General features: G+C 42.9%; 1 protein-coding gene across 5 annotated transcripts in view; it reads right to left on the bottom strand.

Annotated features, from left to right (window-relative positions):
- TPK1 (thiamin pyrophosphokinase 1) overlaps nt 1–15796 on the bottom strand; it is a 296764-nt gene extending 280968 nt beyond the window's left edge. For 3 of the 5 annotated variants that reach the window (XM_015619881.2, XM_015619882.2, XM_015619880.2), the window contains exon 1: nt 14746–15796. In XM_015619881.2, coding sequence (XP_015475367.1) covers nt 14746–15637 — 892 coding nt within the window. In that variant the 5' untranslated portion in view covers nt 15638–15796. The remainder of the gene's footprint in view (nt 1–14745) is intronic. The other 2 variants (XM_015619879.2, XM_033511979.1) reach the window with 2 other exon arrangements.
- Between the last annotated feature and the right edge of the window lie 858 nt (nt 15797–16654).

The following is a 16654-nucleotide window of genomic DNA, read 5'->3' as shown; positions in this document are numbered from 1 at the left end:
TGTCCCTCTACTCAGGCTCAGCTCAGACAGGAGGCTGCTCTCTGCAAGATGAAACTTTAAAGCATTCAAGGCAGGAATAGCACTTTGTCATCTACCTCCTCTACCAAAGATGTCCTGTGAGGACTTGAGGGTGTGAAAAAAATAGAGCAATAATACATTTAAAGTTCACCCTTCTAGTTAAACCTGAACTTCAGAAGTATTTGGTGCATATAAATGTTTTAATAGAGACTTTTCTGTATTACATTCAAAGAAGCTCACTGTGTCTGCCTCTGTAACATAGCCTAGGTATCTTATACTGTTCCCCACCATCTTATTCTGGAATTCTGACATCATGATTTTAGGATTTGGTGCCAATGTGAACATATTTCAATCCTTAAATACATCCCATTCATGTTTCACTCTCACATAAGATTGGTTATTTGCTTCTAACCTGTAAGGAAGCCCATAGCATGAATGATAAGATGTCAGAAATAATCAGGAAAACTACTTTGATGCCCCTAAAGAACAAAATGTCATCTTTGTCCTCTCAGGCAGGGTGTTGTCTTTTCATAATAAAAAGAATGGCTTTTGGCATCTATCCAAATCATCATATCATTAGAGATTACTTATTTTTATTCCTGCATCTTGCTTCATTTCTTCCCTCAGTTTTACGACATTACCTTCTGTGCCATCTACGATCACAGCCTACTGTGAGAGAGTAGCAGAAAAACCAGCAGTATAACTAACCCTATTTCCTTCCCTAGGGAAATCAACTATGTGTTTTGCTACTCTAGACTATTCAGCAACTTAGGATATAACAGCCCAGGAAATAGTCTTCCCCAGCCTCCTGCTCTCCCCTTGTGATCTCTAAGCATTTCATTTCTATGAAGCAATTGTTATGAATTACTAAGCACTGTCATTTCACACACCTATCCAGGGCTACCAAAAACAAATTAAAGACAGAGGGTTACGCATAAATCACAATATAAGCAAAGTCCACATCTCTTGATGTGAAGTATCGATGAAAACATTTTGGTGCCATACCCTTCCTCTAACTGCTGCAGGTTAGTAGCTCAAACTTTATGTATATAGCAACTAAAAACCACAACTAAGAAAAAGAAAAAACCCTCCAAATCCCCCAGTTGTATAGTAAGAATATAGCTTGTTTCAAAGCCCCAGTTTGTGTGCCAAGAATGTGTTGTGGAGCCAGTGGTTTGTTGCACACCACCCCTCAAATGCTGACATGTTTTGACAACGCTGCCACAAATTCTGATTTTTAAAGCTGAAGAGAGAGTAGATGTTCACCTCAGCCATCTGCCAATGCAGCAGATGAACACGATGCAGACATTCCATAACTGATGTACCTCAACTCAACAGAAATCCTGTGATTTGAGACACACTTTCTCACTGGAGATAATGACTATAGAAATTACAGTGGCGGCAGAATTTTTCTCTAGAGTGATATGCATGAAAACGAAATATATTAACTCTTTCACTATAAAGTAGATTAAACTATAGAAAAACTCTTTGCAGATGCATTCTCTTGCCAATTTTTACCCTCAAAATCCTTTTGAAAAAAAATAAACTAGGAGCTATTATCTGAAAGAATCTTTCTTTTTGAAAATTTATAGTCCTTTTTGCTTTTTCAAGAGAAAGCATATTCCTAGAAAATTTATCACAGTGTATAGAAGACACTTGTGTTTCTCATCATTATGAAAGATCATCTGTAAAAACTAATAGAATACAAGAATTTGTAAATGCCCAGGGTTTTTTTCAAGGTAATCCCTCTGAAACCTCCAAAAATTCAAGTGCCAATTATCAGCAGTATGAAAACATATCAAATGAAATCAGGGAGGCAGATTTCATCATCTGGAAAACTCATAGCAATTGCTACACAGTTTTCTCTCCTTATTTCAGAACTTATGGGGCTTCACTCCTCATACCTCTTTTCACATGTTTGTGAACTTTTGACATCTTCTGTGATTTAGCTAAAAATAAATATTATTACTGTACTGCAGAAGAAAGCATCATTCATTTACAGTATGAAAACTATAGACCACAAGAACAAATCCTGTTGGTCTGATTACCTGAGTGAGAATGTGTGCAGAAATGGCCTGTCCTCCCTTCAGAGACCAATATGCACACAGGAAACTGCCTCTGACTCTACAGATATGATTCTTAAATTCCCATCTCAATCTTCTACAGTTTTGTACACTGAAGTTTTGTACATTTGGTCTATTCTTCTGCCCCTAAGTAGAATCAGTTCTCCTAAGTAGAATCAGTTCTCTGATCTGATTCTACTTCATTCTTCTTCATGTACCCTTGAGAAAGGAAAGGCTCCTAGCAACAGGGACTACATCTTCTCAAATAATGTATTCCAGTGCTTCCTCCTGCTGCTTACATGTTTTTCCCCAAATATCTAACTCAAGCCATCTTTGCTATAGTTGAAATTCATTTCTTACCCAACTGCAATATAATTGGTGCATATTTCCAATTTATGTATGCTCTTGGGGAAACTATGAATAGGACAATTCTGTACAGATACACTGTGAGCTGCAAAGGTTCTTCCACTGAATAGAACAGCAGGATCTTCTTCCTAAATTCTCCTCTTTTCATGGCTCTTTCTATAAAGAAAAGTAACAAAATTCCTTTTACCTGGTATTTGTATCATAAGATGTGCATTTTTCATATGTATTTGCCACTTGGGTAAAAAAAGAAAATCAAAGACTAAACAGCAAAGGATAAGATTACAAAACTAGAAACTCTCACAAAATATTACTATCTCTTCCTATGTATTAACTTTAGATTTCCTCTCTACTGTTCTAATTTACATTATATGCACTGTATAACTACACTGGTTTAGAGTTCAGCCCCTTTGTTAATACTGAGGCCTTACATTTATTCAGTTTCAGTTCTGTTCTCACAGGAAGATGGCTATTTATTTCAGCAAATGTATTCAAGAAATGTAAATCTGGACAAGAAACAGAATAGTTGTGCATAATGTAATATAAGTTTAGCATAACTATTCATTTCACTGTCTAAATTCAAGCTTTTTTTTTTCTCCTTGTGGGATTCACAATTATAATATTTATAGATAAATAAAAGTAGATTCTAGGGAAATAATTTCCAAGCTTTTGATAGCTCACGGTAACCAACAGTAAATTCAGCACAGTGTGTAGTAAAATCTTACTGCAGTAACTTCTTCTTGCTACCTAGGAACAATAACAAAATACTACAAGGTTTTTGGGTGTTTTAGTTGGTTGTTTTGTTTTTTTTTCAATTTTAAAACCACAACTTACTCAAGACATAAGGAAGAGTACCGCCCTCTAAATTTCTGAATCATATCACAAGAGTTCTGAATCTGCTCCTTATTCTCCAACTCCTCCTTTGTTTCACATGACTAGCCACTTAATACTCCATGCTGCAGGATATATCCATCCCCAGATCCTTTCTTTGCTCACAAGTCTGTCCATTCTACACATAGAGAAAGGAAAACAAGTCTCTCCTTTGGCAGGCCAAGTGTTTCAAACTTATAGACTAAGGGGCCAGAAAGGATTGCTGTGACAATCTAGTTTAGCCTTTTATATAAAGGATAGCCTAAAAGTCATTTGTGTTTTAAGCTGAGTTGCAACTGACTTAGGCAGATTCTACATCAGTGTTTCACTAGGTAAAAATATTCACTGTATATATAAATATAATGGTTGGCTATTCTTCCCAATGTTGAAGATCAGCACCTGATTCATGAATTGTGAATTCATGATTATGAATTCATTTGGCTCCTATGTCCAACCTCTGCGTCTACCTTTGTCTAAATAAATACCTTTGTCTGCCTGACAAAATGCAGCTACTGCAGTAGCAGTGCAAATAACAGGTCATAGGATGTGTTACCTAAAGAGCATTCCTCCTCAGGTGCACCCCTGGGACAGCTCTAACACCACCTTACTGGAGCTGGCTGACACAAAGCTTTTGGCAACAAGTATGCTATCAAACATGTGTTGTGACCCCCTTGGAAGCACCTCCTCTCCCACACCATATGGCCATCGCCACTGAGTGGTACTGCAAGGCCACAGCTCAGCTCTCCTCACTCCCTGGCCTCTCTGGGGACGCCAGACACTGAGGGATAATTTCATACACACTTCACACTTCATCAGCAGGGAAGACAGCCCGCTGCGGTGAAAGGAGACATGCAGAGCACGTCCATGTTACAACACACTCTGTCCATGTTGCTGCCAGAAAACCCTGCTCATGGAGTACGTGTTGTATACGCTAAAGGAAGGGATTTCTTTTTTTTGTCTAGCACTGCTGTTGTTCCTCCCAAGTAGTAACTGCTTTCTGTGTAACTGGGCCTACACTTGGGGCTTTGTCAACACAACTACGCAGCTGTGGGTGTAAGGAGAAACAAATAAAAGACAAACATGGTCACAGAAACATAGCAAAAACATTGCACAGCAGGTCAGACTTCCTACTGACTTAAAGAGCTTTGCTGGCACAAAAGTTTAACTTATGATCTTATGACAGGATAGCAGACTAAGAGAAAATAAGAAATTCTTCCACAGGGTCACGTGACAAAAAATCTGTTACTATGAATCAGGTAAATACAGCAGCAGCATTACTACTGACCAAAAGTACACAAAAACAGCAGTGCAAATAAAGGCACAGGGAACCAAGAGATGGTGTTTCCAAGCAAAAAACCTACCAACAAGTCAGTTCAAGCAAGAACATCTGATATTAGGGAGTTTATTTCCCACAGCTACAAAATGACCATTTAAGTCCTCTGTTCATAGTTACCAAAGTCATTAGAAAGGCTCAAAGCCTGTGCATGGACAGTACTAAATGTCACTCCCACAGTGGATTCTGTGCAAAGAAAGCAGAGCTAACAGGAAAGCACTCTTGATAACAGCAGGAACACATGAGCACCTCAAGAAGACAGAACTGAAGATAACACAAATCTACAGGAAAGTTATGTCATAAAATCATAGAAGGGTTGAGGTTGGAAGGACCTTAAAGATCACCTAGTTCCAACCCCCATGAAATGGGCAGGGATACTTTCCACTAGACCAGGTTACTCAGAGTCCCATCCAACCTTAGCCCTGAGCACTTCCAGGGATAGGGCATCTACAGCTTCTCTGGGCATCTTACTCCAGTCAAGAGTTTTCTCCTCAAACCTAATCTAAACTTAACCTCTGACACCTTAAACCCATTCCCCCTTGCCCTATTACATGTCCTTGGCAAAAGTCCCTAACCAGCTCTCTTGTAGGGCCCCCTTGAAGTACTGGAAGGCTTAGAGGTTGCTCTAAGGTCTGCCCAGAGCCTTCTCTGCTCTAGGCTGAACAATCCCAGCTCTCTCAGCCTGTTTTCATAGGGAAGGTGTTTCAATCACTTGATCATCTTTGTGGCCCTATAGCAGATCCATGTCCTTATTCTGGGCTCACCAAAACTGGACATAGTACTCTAGAGGGGGTCTCATGACAGTAGAGTCAATAGATCAGTTGTACCTTTCAAGAACACTGCTATGCCAAGTCCAGAAAGCCAAACATTATCTTGCTCTTAACAAAAGTTTCCTCAGTATTGTCCCCTTTTCTTCTTTTGTTCTGTGTTTTTGTTTTTTTTAAGAATAATTCAAGCTCTTCTTTAGGAAACCTGAAAGGAAAAGTTTCCATTTGTAGCAGGAAACAGCAATATGGAGACAAACTTTCACATCAGAGCTTAATCACTTCCACTGCGCTCAGGTTGACTCATTATGAAATAAGGTGATCACACATTGCCCAAAAGCTATTTTTGTTGCATCCACAGCAGCTAAGACACTGCATTTCTTCTGGCAGTACAAATGTCCAAGCAGTAGATCTTTAGCTGCTTGACTTTCAAGTTGCCCTCTAACATGTCTTCTCTTTTGGATTCACAGTACAGCAAAACACTGCTTAGATTCTTATTAAACATATCTGTAAACTGAACAGGGAAACAACTCCATATGAGGACACAGGCTATATGCACAAGGCTGTGCTTTACCCTCTACAGCTAGCAGCACTCTCATTTCCTGAAATGAAAGTGTTGCCTGACTCAAAGTATCTGCATTAGAGACTGTCGGTTACATTTAAAGCAGACAGAGATCTTGATGCCTTGTAAGCATTACTGATATGCAGGTTAAACTCCCTGGTATAAAGCTCACTTCAGCCTCCAGGATTTCCCCATACATAATTCTCATCAAGAGTGTAAAGTCTCAAAATGGAGCACCTAGAGAAAGATGCTGTTTCCACAGCTGCTCTGTGACACATGCCAACCCCAGGAACATTTTGAGTGATTTAAGTCACATCACCTGCTGAACAACTGCCCATGTGCAGTTTCAAACCAACAGCCTTTTAACTCATCCTGAAAAACTAGACCTTCAGCCTTAGCTCTGGTCTATGGGTCAGCACTTCGCTTGCCACACTTAAAATTCGCTTTAAGTATAAAAGTAAATAAAACTCACACACAGATTTCATTGACACACCAGCACCCTTCTGCTACAAAATCTGAATCACAGAATTGTTAAGGTTGGAATGGACCTCTGGAGATCATTTAGGCCAACCCTCCTGCCAACGCTCTGTCACCTAGAGCATTACACAGGAACTCATCCAAGTGCATTTTGAATATCTCCAGAGGGGAGACTCCACAACCTCTCTGGGCAACTTGTTCGAGTTTTCTGTTACCCTTAATGTAAAGAAGTTCTTATGTTGAGCTGGTACTACCTGTGTTTTAGTTTATGGTCACTGCTCTTTGTTCTGCTGCTGGGGGCCACTGAAGAGAGTCTGGCATCATTCTCTTGGCACCCACCTTTGAGATATTTATATCCATTAATAAGATACCCCCTTAGTGTCTTCTCCAGATGAAACAGACCCAGCTCTCACAGTCTCTCCTCCTAAGAGACATTCCAAACCCCTGATCATCTTTCACTGGACAAGTAGTTCCATGTTTTTCTTATACTGTGGATCCCAGAACTGGACACAGCACTCCAGATGTGGCATCACTGGTGCTGAGTAGAGGGGCAGGATCAGCTCCCTTGACCTGCTGGGCACATTCTTCCTGATGCACCCCACAATGCCATTGGCTCTCCTGGCCACAGGGGCACTGCTGGCTCATAGTCAGCCTGCCATCCACCAAGACTCCCAGGGCCTTCTCAGCAGAGCTGCTCTCTAGCAGGTCAGCCCCCAACCCATACTGGTGATTGAGTTATCTTCTTTCATGTATGCTTATACAGAATACATAATTGTGAATTGTGTCTGTGGGGAAAAAAGAGAAAAAAAGAGAAAGAATGCCTTTCGTGACACACTTTGGTGTGTCTGCACCAAGCAAATCCACAGACACCCTTACTGACACTGTCCTGAAGTCAAAGCTTTTCTAGTCAAATCCCCAGTGCTTTGTAACATCAACATAGTTTCCTTCTGCAGTAAAGCCAACTTCCTTCTGTCAGACACACAGACAGTTTTTAGCGCCAAAAACACTGAACTATTGTTGTAATGCAAACAATTTGGTCATAAACTGTGCATATAAATACTTCTTAGCTACTCACTTATTGCTGTGTTACCCAGTATCAGTGTTGACCAGATAATTTGGGGTAAAGGATAGGCCAGAAAAAAAGAGCTACAGTAAGAGAAAACAAGGAATAAAACAAAACAGAACCCATACCACCAGTCACAACTATAGAATAAATAAATAGTGAGGGTACAGGTTCTGCTCCTACTGAATTCACTGGCCAGCTTCCCATTTATTTCAATTGGCCTGATAAGCACATGCATCCCTCCAGCTTCTGTCCTGCCAGAGAGGAAGCCTGGCAGACAATCCATCAACATAAGCTACAAAGAATCAGCACTAACACTGTGAAAATTCAACTGCCATTCAAAATAAAATTCAAAGCTAGGAAATTACAGGAAAAGCCTTCCAGCAGCTTCAACTGCTATTGGATATACAGCAATAGATTTCATTTAAAACAATCCAAAAGCTACTAAGTGTGCTCTCTATGTAGAATTTAACTAACAGAAGGTTCCTGTAAAACTTTAAATTCTCAATTCTCTTTTTAATTTTGCAAAGGCAGTACTACACAAACACTGTTAATCATATTCCTCATGTTTAAGGTCAGAGCTGAATGAAATGGAGAACCTATTTCCATAAACTCATATCTAATTCACCACAGCCATATTTTACAGAAAAATGCAAGGCAAAAATCTGAAGAACTGGTTTCAGCATGGTCAGCTATACTCTGGTGGAAGGGACAATTGATAGTCAGTTCTTTTCCATCTTGAAATTATTTGGCTGTAGATCAGATTAATTAACCTTGCTGGACGCACTGCAAATTCCCCTCTCTGTGTATAAATCAGAGATAGGAAATGTTCCATGGTGTACCAAAAAGCAGTTGTATACACCTGAGTTCTCTCCTGTTGACTTACTACATTTTGTACTGGATAAAATCTACTACTGGGTTGTTGGTATTTTTGTTTGTGGGGTGGTTCTGCGGTTTGTTGGTTTATTTGCAAATCTGGGGGTTTTGTTTAATTTGAGGGCAGAGGGAGAGAAGCATCCCCCCTCCTTTCATCCACATTTTTCAATAATGGTACTCTGAGACTGTCATGGTTATTTTTATGTCACACAGAAAAAAAAAAAAAAGGTTACATTTCTAACTAGTAATTTCCCTGGACAAAGGTGACAGCATTGTTCTTAAAGGTCGTAGCCCATGATCTTACATCCAAACCTAAAACTCTTTAGAAGTGAAAGCTGATGAGAATTGACTAGTGAGAAAAGAAGCAACTAACCCTTCAACTTGTTTTCAGGTGGCTTCTTTTCTTGTTTTTTTTTTTAGTTTGCTTTTTTTAAGATTCTTGATTTTAGATTTCACTCTTGATTCTGCTGTTTTCTACAAAGATTAAGCTTTGATTAATATCTCAAGATGTTCAAACCTAAAGCAAAGACACAAGGATGACTGGGATTTGTTATTTTGGATCTTGAAAAATCTGAAATCTACCTGTGTATGTTTTCTCCTGTGTAAACAAAGTGTTTCATTTCTATGCTTCATATTCAATTTCTCCATAAATCAGAATTAGACGAGCTTTGTAGACAGGAAAACAAACAAACAAACAAAGCCTCCTCTGTTTTTTACTTCCAGAAAGTAAAACTAGCTTTTATATAGATGCATACACACAGATTTGAGACATAGCATAATGTTAAAGGTGCTGTGAAACTGCTATAGAGTTTTAAGGGCTGATCAAAGACATGCAAATGAATACAGCAGAGGAGAAACGAAAGTTGAAAGTCCACTCTTCTCCTTCCTGGACCTTTTAAAGATTAATATTTTGCTCTTTAAACACTAATAAGTTTAAATGGTTTTCAGTACTCCTGCACACATTCAATTGGATACAAGCAACATGAACATTTGATGACTGGAACAAGTGTATTTCCCACCTCCTTATCTCCTTAAATCACAGGAGAAAAAAAAAAAAGAAAAAGAGATAAAAAAAAACAAACCAAAAAAGACTACAGGAGATCAGCTAGTGTATTTCCTAGCTTTAAGCCTCAGCTGATGGAAAATAACAAGACCTTCCAAAAGGAATTTAATTTATCCAGGTGCTTTAGTATCTGGGCAAGCAGTAATGAATGTGAGTTTTTGTCTCAGAAATTCCAGTAACATCATTATTGATCTTATACTCGATGGGGTCTTGAAGATTTTTTTGTTAGTTTGGGGTTCTTTTTGTTAGGCTGCTTATTTCTGGGGGTTTTGGAGGTGGATTTTGTTTTAGTTTTTGGTGTGTTCTTTTCTTGTGTGGTTTTTTTTTTCTTTTAGTGCTTTTTGAGATGACCGTAGACCCATTTGCCATCATATTCCCACTCAAAATGCCCTATTAGTGACTGCAAGATATGGACCTATCAGTGCACTGACACTTGTAAGTGCACCTGTGAGTAATCTATATAATAATACTTACAAAGCAAATGCTGACCCAGCACAGCAGATTAGCAAGCAGCAGGGTCTTAGTAGCTGAATATTAACAGATACTTCAAAAACAAACTAATGAGTTTCAGGTAACTAGACTAGATGAATAGTCCTGCTACTTAAATGAAATAAAGAACAGGAGCAGATAAGCAACATTCACAGAAAAAAAAAAAAAAAAAACATTTTGAAAGTACTTCAGTTAAAAAGACAGAAAAATGTAACAGCCATATGGAAGTGCTTCCTAATTTTATTATGGAATGCCAGTAGTAGTCATAAAAGAGCTGGCACCCCTGCTAGCACTTTTTCAGTTTAGGTGAATTCAGTAACAGCTTTTAAATGACCTGATTCACTTGAAAACTTCACTAGTCTGACCCAACACTTGTGGCACAAATCCTGAAAATTTGCAGAACTATCCAATAGTTCAGGATTCCACACCTTTTCCATACACCTTTAATATTCAAGAACTAACAGAGACTATCAGGTTGATTTTCTAACCCTATGACTGTCTTGATTTCTGTCACAGAGCTTTGTGAATTAGATGGCAAGATAATGCATCACAGATACCATGCAGAGCTCTAGTAAAGGGACATTTAAACAGCCATTGGCACATGTACCAGGCTGGAGGTTATTCACTGAATGGCAAACATGTGACTGTTCCACAAAATAATTTTGAATCCTTAGTGTCAGATAAAAGCGAGCATTAAGGAAGAAGTTCAAGCCCCAGGCATTTAAAAGGAATATGGTTATACAATCCTTTCAGAGGCAGCTCCCTTACAGCCAGTAACATTTTCAGGAGAATACACAGAGTAAAGCAAGAGACAATCAAGCTTGCAGAATGATGGAAGAGCATTCAGAGCATGTTGTTGCCTCCTCTTGTTCTCTTTGCTTTAAATTCAATGCAGAATTTTACAGTCCCTTTGCACAAAGATAACTATATATTTTCTTTATAATTCTGAAGCAGTCTTTGGACCCATGTGTTGTGGATCTGTCTCTCAGGGCATATAGATGACCTTGCTTCAGTGAGATAAAGACAGCACACCCACTTACGAGCAAACCAAGTCTTAACCACCAGTTCTGAATACAGTGTAGTTCAGGACTGCATTTGACTTGGAGCATGGAGAAGTGGGGACAAGGAAACCAGCTCTCACTGGTAGCACAGGCTCTGTCACTCAGAGCAAGCTCAGCTCCAACATACCCTCTGCAAGGCACAGAAGAGAGCAGAGGGATAAATATGATTTGCTGTTTCTCTGCAGCCCCTCCACCTCTACAAGGCAAGACACTCATATTGGGATCTGTTGGATTATAAACTGAGGAAGTCAGCCTCCTTCTGCATCACTCCACTTGATATAACCAATACTGAGCCTCACTTTAAGGACTGTGCAAGCCAAGGGACCATTAATCACATCTGGAAATGAGCGAGAATCCAGGCCATGCTATGGCAGGCAATGTAAAACGTTCCCTGTGAGAAAACACAGCCTAGCAAACTGGGACTCTTCCCTTCTCATAATCTCAAGTGGTATTCAGGGGCAACCTTATTAGAGGATGCTACAGTACTTCCACTGTAAAGCAGTCACAAGCACAGCACACTCAGCTCCCAAAGTTCATGGTATTAAAATAATAAATTAGAAACACTTGTCTCTGCAGAAGTGCCTGCAGCACAGTCTGGGACAAGCAGCAGGAAGCAATGACAGTGCAAGAAAAGGATATAAACAGCAGGAGGGAAATGGCGAGTGTATCAAAGGATGCTCCAGAATAAACAAAGCTACTCTTCTCATTAATTCATAGGCTATAGTGTGACATCATTATGAGTCTTCTACAGGAGACTTGCCTGGGAAGCTTCTGCCTGACCCTTTCACACAACATACAGGTTTCTGTGGTGGAGCTTTCTGTGAGCCTTTTTAAAGGTTTCACTCCATAAGGAAATGAAAATATATTTGTTTCAGTGTGCAAGACATAAATTTAGACTTAATCCCACTTTAAATTCTATCTTGTTATTCTGAACTACATTAAGCAAATCAACATGGTTCTAAAGTCCACAGCATGGTGTTCTGACTGTAGCATGGTGATTTTCAACTGTGCTCCAGCTGTTTGACTGAATAATGCTCAAAGGCCCTGAGCACACTAGTTAGCACAGTAGTTCTCAAGTATCTACTACTTGAACATCAATCAGGTGAGATAGAGAGAGAGAGATGTCTGATCTAAGAACTTGCTCTAACTACACTGACTAAAATTACCAAGGCATACATGGCCCTGAAATTCCAGCTCAGGTATCTAATATTATAATGTTCTAAAACCTGGGGGTCTTTTACTCTATCCTGTATCAATAAAAGCACAATTTCTGAACAACTTCAAAAAGAGAACCAAAGTAATTAATTGTTGCATATATAATTACAATACAATTATTACACATTGTTACACATGATATTATTTCTAGCATTAGAAGGAAAGGGACAAGGTCCATAGCAGCCTCAAAAGGGTTTATTTTGTAAGCTCATGTTTAACTTCTTAGAAGTGCCATGTTCTCCATTGGCTAGCTTTATACTATTTGGACACTTAAATTCCTATCCAAATGAAACAAACAGATAGAGGAACTACTGGTAGGTATTTTCTCCAGAAGAAATTGGGAGGCTCATTTTATCTATCTAATTTTGAAAACCTTATTTCTGCATTCCCCAGATGGGACACCAGAACTTAAACGGTGGAACTGCCAAATAAATCTGCTCAGCCTTGAATACTTTGAGCAGGCTAGTTCAATTGGTAATGCTGGTAATGAATGTCTGTAATGATGACAAGGATCCTGATGAATACAGGACCACAGGCACAGCCTGTATAACCAACTGCTTTGTAGGCAAGTAGAAGACTTTTCTTTCAGAGAAGCAGGCTTCTTTACATCCAGATGGAGCCTATGGTGTGAGAAGGCTGTGGGTCATGAGGAAACTGATCAAACATCTCCAATCTTTGAATCCAACCAGACATAACCAAAGAAAAAGACAACTCCTGGAAACTGAGGACATATGGTAGCTCTACCATTGTACAATCAAAGGCAACTATCTTGTAATACAAACAGCAATGTCAGTACTTCCATAGGGATAAATTTATAGAATCATAGAAAGTTAAGAGGTTGGAATGGACCTTAAAGATTATCTAGTTCAAATCTTTCCTGCCTTGGATAGGTACACCACCCATTAAATCAGGCTGCTCAAGGCCTTATCCAACTTGGCCTTGAACAGTGTCAGGGCTGGGGCACCCACAGCCTCTCTGAGCAACCTGTTCCAGTGTCTCACCACCCTCACAGTAAAGAATTTCTTCCTAATACCTATAACCTAAATTTCCCCTCTTAGAATCTGAGCCCATTACTCCTTGTCCTATTCTCCGGATGGAGAATTCCTCTCTGGCTTCCCTGTGGCCCCCTTCAGATATGGGGAACTTGCTATGTCTCCACACAACCTCACAGAAACCTCTTCTCCAGCCTAAACAGCCCAATTTTCTTAGCCAGTCCTCATAGGGCAGGTGCTTCAATCCTCTTATCAACTTCTTAAGGTAGCTTTTTGTTTGGCCTTATTACCTACTTAGTAATCACTTATTGTATACAAGAGGACATCATGTCACAATGAATCAAAGTTGTCCATTAAAATCTCACCTACATGCTCTTCCCTCTTTCCACACCAAAGTGTGTCTCAAAGTCCACATGCACACAGTGTCAAGTACACATTTCTGGCAGGAATATCTTGAGTGCAGCTTTACCTGTTAGTAGTTTTGACCATACCGTGAAAAAGTTTTTAAGAATCAGAGCAAAGCACGACTTGAAAAATGTATCATAGTGGAATGGATTTAAACATGCTCTTAAACTGCTAGCTGTAAAAATGTATTGAATGTTAAAAGTGTGCATTCTGTTAAACTCTGCCCTTCCTATTACAGATCTTACTAGTAAATAAATAACAACATTTACCTCAATGCAGCAGCTGGTGTCTGTGCCAGAACAGAGAAAAGAGCAGTGTCAGTTAGAATTCAGCTGCTATGCCAAAATGACTTTTATGCAGCTTTAAAGTCACGTTAGAGAAAGATAAAAATATTTACTGTTTATAATGGTATCACTGAACAACAAATTGGACCCTACTGAATTAGACACTGCAAACACAGAGTGTGGAAGAAGTGCCTATTCCAAACTGTGTACAAACCACTTGGATGGGTCTGTGCCTATTACAGGTGCTCCATCCTTTAAACACATAATAAAGTTAATGATGTATATTAATAAAGCTCAGCTCTCAGATCTCAAAAATAAAATCAAAACCACAGTACTGCTGGATAGCTTGGGAAAACCAAAGAAAACCCTGAATACAAACCTCAAAGCTTTGTTGTGCAGAACTGAAGGGCAAGGCAGGGTGCAAGGGTGGCTCTAGGGCAAAGCATACGGGCAGGAGGCGGGGAGCAAAAGGCACACAAAGGGGGATGGATGCCAAGCCCGGGGACCCCTCTCCCCAGGGCGCAGGTAGGAGATGCGGGACAGACAGGAGTCACCGGAGCGCTCTGCCCGGCCAAGCCGAGAAAAACGGCGGCAGAAACGGAAAGTACCGACTGAACCCCCAGGGCTCGGGGTTTAAATGCCAGTTTTGAACTCCAGAGGGAGTTAACACGGTACCTAACGCTGCATTGAGCCCAAAGCTCAGCCTAAGCGGGGCAGAGACACCGCGGCGGCTCCGCAGCGGGGCTCGGCGGGGCTGCGGGAGGCAGGGCCGGGGCGGGAGGCGCGGCCGCCCTGCTCCCCTCCCCTCCCCTCGCTGCCGGCGCGGCTGGGGCGGGCGGTACCGTACCGGCGGGCAGGAGGCATTCCAGCGGCGTGAACGCGCGCTCCATGGCCCCGCGGGACGGGCAGGCACACGCTAAAGGCACGGAGAGCCGGGCGGGACCGGCGGCGGGGGGGCAGGCGGGGAACAGCCGTGCCCCTTCCTGGGCTCCCCGAGGAACGCCTGCAGCCACACGGCCGCGCCGGCGGCTGCGCCCGCCCTTGCAGGCGATAGGCGGCCGCGCCGGGAGACGTGGCGGCGGCGCTGGCTGGGTACCTTCGGCCGCTCGTCCTCCTACATCCCCCGGCCAGGACAGGGACCGGGATCGGGATCGGGACCGGGATCGGGATGTGCGTGGGACGGGGGTGGCAGGGCAAGCCGAGGGAATCGATGGCCGCCGCAATCCGTTGCTCGGCGGTGGATTCAGCGGCGGGAGGGAAAGGCGGGGCTCGTTGATTGGCAGCGGCGAAGGCCTATGGGGCCTGCGCTGAGGGGCGGGGTAAGGGGCGGCCCCGCCCCCGGCAGCGCCTGTGTAGGGAAAGGGAAAGGGACGAGGCCGTGAGCAGGAGCACAGGGAGGGGACCGGGAGCGAGCCAAGGGGTTCCCGGCCTCTCCGGGCACCTGAGCAGCGCCGCTCTCGGTACAGCGGTGCTCGGGGAGCCCGGGAAGGGCCGCCTCGCGGCGGGCACCCTCGGCGCTGTACCTCGCTCAGAGTGAAAGTCCTCAAATCGCTTAGAGCCCTTCGAAACCGGAGAGAAATAAAAGCTGTGCCACGAGTGCTCATGCCCTTGGATGCCGCCTGTGTGCCCACGCCTTTGGGATGCAGGGAAAGCCGTGCGGAGGGCTGGCAGCATCCCGGGTCGCCTGTCCCCGCCGGTGCTGCCTGTGCCGTTCCAGCTCGCCCAGAATGATGCGGCATTCATAGGTGCAGCTTAAGTTTCAGTTAATATCATTTCAATAACATCACAAAACTTGTTAAAATATATCGTTTACCCTCGTTCACAACTCTTAACTGGGGCGTTAATCATCTTCAGGCATAAAATGGATAACACTGCGGAATTTAAGTTTGCTCTGGGAGCACAGGGGAACAAGTTTTTACCCCTCAAATATGGCAGTATTGTTGTTTCCGCCTCCTGGACCTGCCTTCGTCCCTGCAGGTGCCCGTCTCCATCCGCTCCATCAGGGGCAGGCCGGGCACCGCCCGGCACCGGGAGTTCCCAGCGCCGTTCCCGTCTCCTCGCTGCACGGAGCTGTCCCGGCTCTCCCGGGAGCTCGGAGGGAGCGCAGCGGCGCGGGGCCCCGCAGCAGAGGGCAGCAGAGGAGCGCCGGTCCCTCCCTCCATGTCTTCCTCATCCCCTTCTTCCCTCCGTCCAGTCCGTCCGTCCGTCCGTCCTCCCGTCCTCCCGCCCCGGCAGCGCGGCTCGGAGCGGCCGGCAGGCTCCGCGGAGCCCCGCACGGAGCTGCGCTGCCGCTGTTCGGGCGTGCCCTGCACCGCGGGCTGGGACGAGACGGCAGGACAAGGTCTCCTGCTAGAGGCCTTGGAAAAAGCGTCAGCGAGGTGCATGGGCTAGGTGCTCGCAGGGGTATTTTTCAACCTCATAATTATATGATTGTCTGTCAATGAGGGTTTCCGGTCAGATCGGAGGGTAATGGGACCAGCGTGTCAGTCCACTCCTCAGTCCGCCTTGTTAGTCTGAGATTCATGCTCAGATCAACGTGATTGAAGTGATTTCAGTGGTGGGCTAGACTGGGACACATTTTTAGGACAAGGAGGAGTGGCTCCACACTGAAAGAGGGCAGGTTTGGATTGGATATTATGAAGATACCCTTTACGGTCAGCGTGGTGAGGCACTGGAACAGGTTGGCCAGAGAAGTTGTGGATGCCCCAACCCTGGGATTGTTCAAGGCCAGGCTGGATGGGGCAGCCTGGTCTAGT

The sequence above is a fragment of the Parus major genome, chromosome 2 (assembly GCF_001522545.3).
Source record: "Parus major isolate Abel chromosome 2, Parus_major1.1, whole genome shotgun sequence".
Lineage (NCBI taxonomy): Eukaryota > Metazoa > Chordata > Aves > Passeriformes > Paridae > Parus > Parus major.
Note: the sequence above shows the minus strand (reverse complement) of the source record. Positions and strands in the feature narration are given on the sequence as shown.